This window comes from Octopus sinensis, linkage group LG1 (assembly GCF_006345805.1).
Source record: "Octopus sinensis linkage group LG1, ASM634580v1, whole genome shotgun sequence".
In the NCBI taxonomy this organism is placed as follows: Eukaryota; Metazoa; Mollusca; class Cephalopoda; order Octopoda; family Octopodidae; genus Octopus; species Octopus sinensis.
The window spans coordinates 161,783,698-161,793,697 of NC_042997.1; the positions used below are offsets into that span (position 1 = coordinate 161,783,698).

At 30.7% G+C, this 10,000-nt stretch overlaps 1 protein-coding gene across 1 annotated transcript in view; it reads right to left on the bottom strand.

Moving 5' to 3' along the window:
• Positions 1 to 10,000, bottom strand: part of LOC115210729 (titin) — a 678,167-nt gene that overhangs the window by 436,030 nt on the left and 232,137 nt on the right. Inside the window, exons 138-146 of the mRNA XM_036506041.1 lie at positions 9,950 to 9,979; positions 9,603 to 9,632; positions 9,271 to 9,300; positions 4,559 to 4,588; positions 2,892 to 2,921; positions 2,144 to 2,173; positions 1,731 to 1,760; positions 1,180 to 1,209; positions 812 to 841 (exon numbers count right to left, since the gene is read on the bottom strand). Of these exons, the coding sequence (XP_036361934.1) occupies positions 812 to 841; positions 1,180 to 1,209; positions 1,731 to 1,760; positions 2,144 to 2,173; positions 2,892 to 2,921; positions 4,559 to 4,588; positions 9,271 to 9,300; positions 9,603 to 9,632; positions 9,950 to 9,979 (270 nt within the window). The remainder of the gene's footprint in view (positions 1 to 811; positions 842 to 1,179; positions 1,210 to 1,730; positions 1,761 to 2,143; positions 2,174 to 2,891; positions 2,922 to 4,558; positions 4,589 to 9,270; positions 9,301 to 9,602; positions 9,633 to 9,949; positions 9,980 to 10,000) is intronic.

The window sequence follows — 10,000 nt, forward strand, 5'->3', positions numbered from 1 at the left end:
TGAGCGGGTGTGTCTTTCTGAGTAAGTGACATTATACCTATGAGCGCATGCCATTGCTACAATAAATCGCGATCAATATAACAATTCAATGACCGATACAATAATTGACTCGGTACATAGCGTGTGTGTGTGTGTGCAATGTAATTGCTGCCATTATGCCTATCTAATGATTGCTGTACTTTTTTATACTCTCATTCAACCGTAATATTCTGTCCCATGATGTTTAGTATGTTTCAAACTCACGAATGAAAACAGAATATAGCAATAATAAAGAGGTATTATACACCAACAACTGCAAGTTAGAAAAGTACAAATACTCCTAGCGGAATAAACTGCATTAAGACAAAGCTTGACGCGAATTAGAAATACTTTTAAAAGCATTACTACATGTCTTGTTAATCAATACATATTAGGTCTGATATACGTATATAAAGCATAAAATGTTAAACTATATTTAGTTCATCGCTGCATATTACTGTGGAAGTATTGTAATTTTATGTATTTTGTTTCTAAACGACATAAATAATGTAAATAATTGATCTTTCATTATGTGAATGATACTTTGTTATTAGTGCGTTTGGATATCTGAGAATATGCTTGAGTACCTATGAGTGCATGTGGAATTGCCGCATGTGACCTCCCGTGACAAAGTCGGAGGTGTATACTAGTCGATATATTTCTCTGTTTTAAATATTAAATATATTAAATATTTGCGTAGTTATTAAGTCCTCCCTATTTAATCTTCTTTATTCCAGACAGTCTATGAAGCCAACTATTGAAAGCTAGTGCAACTATTGCAAATTTAACTCACCAACTGTAGATTCAACTTCTGATGGTTTTTCTGAACGAAAGTCAAAATAAAATAAAATATTTACGTTGCTTAATTCGTTCGCATACAAATAAACTTTGAGTTTACGTAAATAACTTTAGGTATTTTTATTATGATGAATGTATTAAATATAACTTTTCGAGCTTCATTTAACTGATACATGTTTACGTATGTCGTTCACATCTTTTGTAAGTATTACAATTTATTAAAAGTAGAAACATATTTTCTCATGAATGCACAAGGTCATTTTAAATTTATATTTTATATTATGCAGAAAGTATAGTATATTATTCTAGAAAAACCTATTATTAATTTTGATGAACCATATAAAGTTACTTTAAAGTGCTTACCTATGCGAGATTCGGTCTCTGTAATAATTTCTGTGAAATTAACAACGTGATCAATTAACTGTTGCTTTTGTCAATTAATAAAATATTAAATAGTCTTGGCGCAATAAAATTCATCAATAAATTTGCACGGGAATATTGATCGGGGTACCTTTTTTGAGTATAACTCACACTGAATATAATGATTTAAACTTAATGCAATTTACGTTCAGTATTTATTACATTTTTGAGAGCGCCTGGCATAATGGCTTGTGTGTTCTCTTAAGATCAACTCATTCTCAGTCGCTTAAATGCTGAGCTATGTTCAAAATGTATTGAAGTGTAGGCTCTCGAGATACTATAGATTTCTATTATATATATAGTTTAATACAATTAATTTACGTTACATATTAATTCATATTAAGAGAAATTATACTACTGGTAACTATAATGAAAATTTAATTTAGGGGGAAATTAATAATAATAATAATAATAATAATAATAATAATAATAATAATATTAATAATAGTAATAATAAAGCTCTATTTTATGAAAACTAATTAGGAAACACTTACCAACTGTAGCTTCAACCCCAGAAGGTTGTTCTGAATACGAATTATATACAAATAGAAAAAAGAAACAAATTAAGACCTACTCGTCTACATGCACTTTCACACTTTACGAAATATTTATTTTTCATTTGCTCAATCTCATATTGGTAAAGAAGTTAAGAAACAGGTTGCAATGAATTACTTATTGAAAATTGGTCAGTAGTTGTAAGTAACTGATAAAAATTTGTTTTAAACTGGATACACTTTATGGTATTCTACATTATTCAATAAGTGTACATCAATAATCCGAAGGCATTTATGATAAGGTATTTCGAATATTTTCAAATGTATGTAAATGATTTTAAAGACATTTACACGGTATATAGCATAGAATTTCTGATCTATTGTGGTAATTTCTAAAGTGGAAAATTGCTCACCTCTGGGACGCTCTTCCTGCGTCACAATATCTGTGAAATTAATGAAACATTATTGCAATTTCGTATCAAGCATTTGCTAATATAAAGCTAGCAAGAATATTAGAACTAATGGATGCCTTGGAACGATAGAAAGCATTGCCAATTAACAATAAGCATATGTTTAGAAAGAAGTGATTTTTCCTTTCAATTCCTGTAAAAATATTCTAATATTTCAAATACACACATGCTTTATAATTATATAAAAGCATTCATCACAAACATTGTACTTTCGTAAGAGCTTATATTATGAAAACAGAAACTTCAGTTTCAAATCCTAACGTAACTGAATTACAGACATTATTCTGGGCATATTGCACGATAGAATATGTAATGTATAACACAGAAATGCCATAATAACTAACACATTCCAACATAGACTTTAACCATTACAGTATTTATCATAACATTATATAATATTCCACTACACTTATTCCCTAGAATATATGCGATATTACAATTCCATCTACATTTTCTATATTATCTACAAAATACTTATATAGCGAAAAGAATGACAAACGTGGTTTTAACAACGTTTTAAAGTCAATATTAAAAGTAACATCCTACATATCAAATAGAAAACACAGCCCTTAAATGGGACAAGTTCAAAATATTTATCGTTTATTAGCAACATAGAATATAACAAAACTCTACACAAGAACATATGAAGATATCAAAACGTAATCACGTGAGAATAAATTATCTCACTCACCAACTGTAGATTCCACCTCCGAACGTGTTTCTAGTGAAAGAAATGTAAAATACGTCCGTCAATTGACTATACAGACATTGACACAGACATATATACTAAACATTTTGAGACGTGCGCTTTTTAGGTGAATACATATATATATACATATATACATACATATATATATACATACATACATACATACATATATACATACATATATATATACATACATATATATATACATACATATATATATATACATACATATATATATACATACATATATATATATACATATATATATATACATACATATATATACATACATATATATATATATACATATATATTTATACATATATATATATATATATAGAAGGAAAAAATCTGAAAATATAGGAGTCTTTTAAAAGTATTTATTAACTAAACCGGTGTCACTTATTTAAAAAGATTTTCAAAAGTAAAGTATGAGACTGTGTGTACCCTTTGTGATGGCAAAAATTACTTTACATACATATATTCAAATCAAGTGATATAGTCATTGACAATGATAAGAAAAAGTTTGAGGCTTTGTGTATCCAGAGTGATGAGTCAAAAAATAGTTTACATAAAAACTGATTGACAAACAAGACACGCTTTATCTTCTTGTCAAAGATTCTATCACTTGATCTGGATATATTTATATAAAATATTTCATCTTATTGTAATATATTTTATCACCCGATCTGTATGATTTTATGAAAACAATTCTTTGACTCATCACAGAAGATACACATGACAAACCAGACACGTCTGATCTTCTTATGAAAGACTCTATTTCTTGATCGGGATACATTCATGTAAACTAATTTTCATGTTATCATTGTAAAAAAAAATATTATCTGATCTAAATGTTATGTAAACTAATTTTTGACTCGTCACTGAGGATGCACAAAGCCTCAAACTTTTTCTTACCATTGTCAAAGACACTATCACTTCATTTGAATACATTCATCTAAATTAATTTTCGACTCAACAGAGGATACGCATGGCCTGATACTTTACTTTTGAAAATCTTTTGAAATAAGTGAAACCGGTTAAGTTTTTAAATACTTTTAAAAGACTCCTGCATTTTAAAATTATTTTCCTTATATTTTACTCGTGCATTAACCCCCCAATCTTACTTTGTTATATATATATATATATTATATATATATATATATAATATATATATATATATATTATATATATATATATAATATATTATTTATATATATTTTATTTTTATGTTTTGGTTTATGTTTTTCACTGTTTGATTTGCCTAATAGTGGTTTTATCTCTAATTTAATTTGTATATATATATATATATATGCACATTATATATGTATATATACATTGTATACCTATGTATATGTATATATAGAGAGAGACATATTCACACACACATATTCACACACACACGCACACATATATCTATGATACTAGAGGATTTCATTTCTGACTACTCTTTAGCGGATCATAAACATCTCTCATGGCTGGACTTTATCTTATTTGAAAATTGATACTCACGGGATTTATAAATCAAATATACTTAAGCAATTGCAGCATCAACTACATTAATCAAAACAATCGCAAATTAAAAAGGAATATCGCAGGAAAATGTCAGATTTTAATACATATTTTGAAAAATCTTCTGAATAGCATACCTGTACGAGTTACTTTCTCCGTTACAATCTCTGTGGAATTAACGAAACATGTAGTTAGATATTTGAAAGAAACTTTATAAGAGTATGCAACGTTGTTTATATGCAGAATATTAGGCAAATTTTATATCTGCATACTTTTCCATTCGCACATAAGCATACACTGAAAACACCCAATGATAATAAAATCAAGCAGTTATGCTTATGCAGAGATAGATCCAGTTTTCCATAAGATAACCAATGTATAACAAAGAATGTGATATACTAGTGCACTATAAACACTGGAGGAAGATCCTGCGTATATATCTGGGCATCGGCCGATTTTTCAAAAATTGATATTGCAACAACATCGCCAGATTTCGAAATATCCTTAAACGACATGCAACATCGCTAGCCGATTTTATCTGGTGGTTTAAGGAAGCGCAAACAAAATACGACCTTACATGGTCCATACTTAGATATGCGAGTCCCTACACTATATCCCGGAAATGCCAGATATATACCGAGGAGTCACTCTCGATAATGTTAACAAAGGCACATTACAAATAAATTCATTGAACAATTACCCAGATTCCTACACGCAGCTAAACACAAATTCACATATTACCATACCGACCATTCATATTTTGATGTATACATGTGGCCACAACTCTTAAAAGACCTGAACTTGAGGAATTATATTCGAATAACTTGTATTTGACATATGATCTTGCAATCGATATCCAAATATGTATATTCATATATGTATGTATGTATTTATATATATAAATATATATATATATATATATATATATATATACATATATGTATGTATATATATTCGTCTATACGTGTGCGTATGCGCGTGAATCTAGTTGTATGTATATACCCATATACTTGGATGTGCGTGTGTGAGCGCGTATGTATATATGCGTATATATATATATATATATATATATATATATATATATATTGTGTATCTATATGTATATATGCGTCTAAGCACAAACACAAAAAGATTTTCGTCTAAGTATTATCTTGCCTTCAACTTCTACTTCCTTTTCTTTCTCTTAACAGTTACAAAAGCGAAAGTTGATTACGTCATTTTCTTTAAACTAGAATGTATAATTTCCACGTTCATATTTATATTTTTTGTGTTTCAATAATTTTTGTTTGATTTTTACTCATTCTCGAATTTAATGGACACATAGCGGTACGTAAGCCGATTCATGAAATCTGTAGTGAGACTTTTTATTAATATATCTGAAGAGACCCAGAACGGGTCGAAACATGTGTTGTACCCAATAAAGTCAATTACACATTCCATTTCCTATCTTTTAATACTGTAACTATATATATGTATATATATTTCGTGATAGTAATTTTTTCCCAAATAGACACACGCACTATATATTTAGTCTTTACTTATTTATTTATGTTCTTAATTTATATTATGGCCATCCATTGTCTGGAGATCTTTCGTCACAAATTTTTGACTTCTCCAGTGACATTTTCCATCCACATATCCTTATCTGCGCGTGCGTTTTAGTCTGTATCTGGGTGCGTGTGTGTGTGCGGACTTGCGTATCTATGCGTGCGTGTGTGTGTGTGTGTACTTGTGTGCGTGTGTTTGTATTTCGCATGCGTGCCTATGTGTGTGCATATGGACCTGCCCACGACACACTGTTTCTATCCGTGCCATGTATGTAATTGTTGTTACAGTTATAGTCGTTGTTATTAGTGTTACTTGGTATACTGGTTCGGACCCACCTACGTGTTCTCTTCTGTTGCTGCTGCTGCTCTTCTTGACCCAAATTTTGATATTCTTCTTGTATCTTTCTGTATCTTTGGGTTCGTTCATGCTGTTGTTGTTCGAGTTGTTGTGGCCGTTTGAGTATATATATATATATATATATATATATATAATCATAGATATGTATATGTATGTTATGTATGTAAATATATATGTAGTCATACATATATATATGTGTGTGTGAGTATATATGCAATGATATACACACACACATACGTACGTACACACATGTAATCAAACTACTTTCAAACTTCTTTCACAGCTCATCCCCTAATGCATAAAAGACGAATATAGTCTGTGTTATTTGATGTTTCCTGAATTGCCTTAGCGTCAAATATGAAGTGCGATCATCATGCACTAAAACGAAATCATACTAGTGGTATATACATAGCGACAAATTACGCATATTTATCAACAGTTTAACAATAATTCCTTCAGAATCACTTACACAGAACATATATATGTTGGAGTGTGTGTTAGTTTATGCGTGGGTGTGTGGGTGTGTTTGTGTGTGTGTGTGTGTCTGTGTGTGTGTGTGTGTGTCTGTGTGTGCGCTTTTATGAGATTAAACCGTCGACCAGAGTGGTGCTTCAAAAGACTAAGATTTTCACTAGTAGGACTGATGTGGTTAATTTTTCTCTTAAACGGGTAAAAAAAGACAGTGTCAGATAACCTCTATGCAGTCAATTTTTTTGAAAGGTCGACATTCAAGGATGTAGGATTCGTTGAAATGGCTTTTACTGAACCCAAGAAAATATGAGTGCTGAGAAGCATAGATGTGCAGAAATAACAATATGGAGTGCTTCGCTGCGTTTGGATAGAATATGACGAAACATAGATCGCACAAGTAACTATAAAAAATGTAATAAATCAGGACGTACGAGGTCAGAATTTGGATCTTTTCGTGCACGACTTCAAACAATTCAATAGAGTATATATTTTAGATAAACCCTTTGATATTTCTGAGTTTAAAGATAACACGCACCATGGTGCTAGAGTTGTACTGAATTATGGGACTCAGTTTTATAAAATGGTTGCTGGTGAATAAAGATGAATTGGTCTTCATCTTCTAACCTCGAAGGTCAAAAACCAATCTTTGTCATGTAGGCGTCGGTTTGTTGAGGATAGGTTTGTTTGCCAAGTAGTTGCAGTGACGGTGTGGTCTAGCATTTCTAGTAACTTTGAGAGTTCTAGTTATGTTATAGTAGGATGTGGGTATTTTCTTTAGGTAGTGTCTTTGTCATGTTGAACAAGAGGAATATAGCATGTTCTTATGGGTAGATTATATAAGTATTTGTTTTGTGGGAAGTAGAAATTTTTCAGACGAGCAGTATAGATTTCATGTAGAATGCTACGTTCAGAATGTCGGGAAATAATGAAAAGCAGTTTTATATGTATAAGAGAAGGTTTTATCGGATCAGAGATAAAGACACTTATGTCTTTATAGTATATTAAGATGAATATAAAAGCGAATTTCTGAGAGATTACCAGTTTATATTGACTATTAGACGGAATTCTAAGACATTTCACCTACAAGATTACGGGCTAGACACAGTCGAATGAATGTGTTGGTGTGAGTGCGTATGTGTATGTATTAGCATGGCTGCATGTGTGAGTGTGTCTGGGAGAGCGTGAGTGTGTGTCTATGTGTATATGTGTTTGTGCCTGTATGTGGGTGTGTTTGCGTTGGTGTCTCTATGTATATAAATGTAGTGTAGACAGAGTATTCTGGTGCTAGATACGCTCATTTTGATGTTGATATAATAATTCATGATTTAAAACAATGACTTCAAAGAAAAAAACATTCTAATTGATTCACTACACGTAATCCAACTAAATGTTCAATATACAGTAGAAAATGTCCGTGATTTATTACAGTCAAGATTTTCGTCTACTAGGTGATTCAGAAATAATCTGTTATTTCGAACATAAATATGAAAACGAAATGAAGCAATAAGATACTTATCAAAAGCAGAAAAACGAAGGAACTGACACCAGACATGAGTTAGAAACATACGAATTATCCAAAGATTATATATTGCACCAAGAAAAAGAACAAAGCAAATTAAAAGCTATGCATACATAGTCGCTTTGGAAGTCAGAATTACTAAATGTCATGTTAACAGGAAAATAAGAGCGAATTTCTGAGATTAAAGCAGGGTTCATTGACTATGAGGTATAGAATTCTAAGATATTTCGATGCGCCAAGATACAGCTTCTATACGGTAGTTTCGCCAACAGATTTGCGAGCTAGACAGTCAAATGTATGGGTGGGTATATGTTTTCGTGTGTGTGTGTATGTATGGGTGTGCGTGTGAGTGTGTGTGTGTGTGTGTACTCACAGTATTCTGACACTAGATGTGCGTAATTTGATGTTGATATAATAATTCATAATTTACGATGTTGACTTCAAACTGTAATACGTTGTGATAGATTCACAACACGTAATCCAACTAAATATTCAATATACTGTATAAAATGTCCTAGACCACATTACAGTCAAGATGTTCGTCTACTAGGTGATTCAGCAACAATCTGTTATTTCGAACATAAATATGAAAACGAAATGAAGCAATAAGATACTTATCAAAAGCAGACAAACGAGGGAACTGACACCAGACATGAGTTAGAAACATACGAATTATCCAAAGATTATATATTGCACCAAGAAAAAGAACAAAGCAAATTAAAAGCTATGCATACATAGTCGCTTTGGAGGTCAGAATTACTAAATGTCATGTACGTTAAATATAAAAATACAGATATGCTCTAGATGTTGCATATCATTCCCCCCATCATCATGTAGCACAGTTGGGATGCTGTAACTACATGTACTTTATTTTAAATTATATTTACATATTTCACGTGTGAACAGTGAAGCCAAACACTGAAAGCGATCAAAATCATTCTCAAATAGACTCACCAACTGTAGATTCAATTTCAGATGGTTTTTCTGAACGAAATAAAAATTATAGTACAATAAGTACATAGGTGAAATAATTTGTACACAAACACACATTCGTGTCTAAAATTTTATAAATGCTTACGCATGTTATTGTAGGTTATTGCATCTTAAATATGCCTTTGTTATATTGATATTTCATTTACAAAATTTACATCTCACTAAGTTTAACTGAAGCATATTTACCGGTTTTATTTACTCTTTTACAAATACTACAAATTTATTTGAACCAGAAATATTTCCTAACGATAAAATTCAAAATTGCAAAGGGAAACTTATCAGTATGTGCTTACCAATTCGGGATTCGGTTTCTTGAATAATTTCTGTGGAATTAACAATACCAGGTTTTAGCTTTTGTCTTTATCAATTAGTAAAATGAACAAAGCTTTGCTCTCAATATATACAATTAAATCTACACGGAGATATTCGTCACGAAACTTCTATAGAAATTATTCTATTTTTCCATACTATGCAGAACATGATTTAATAATAAATATTTTAAAAGCAAATATGTCTTACATATTAGTTCATAGCTAGGCAAATTATATATTCAATCTTCATTTGAATAAATGTAATAGCTAAATATATAACGAATGACATACTTATATATTTTCATTAAAACTACTTAGGAAACACTTACCAACTGTGGCGTCGACCTCAGTAGGTTGTTCTGAACATAAAATAAAAAGAT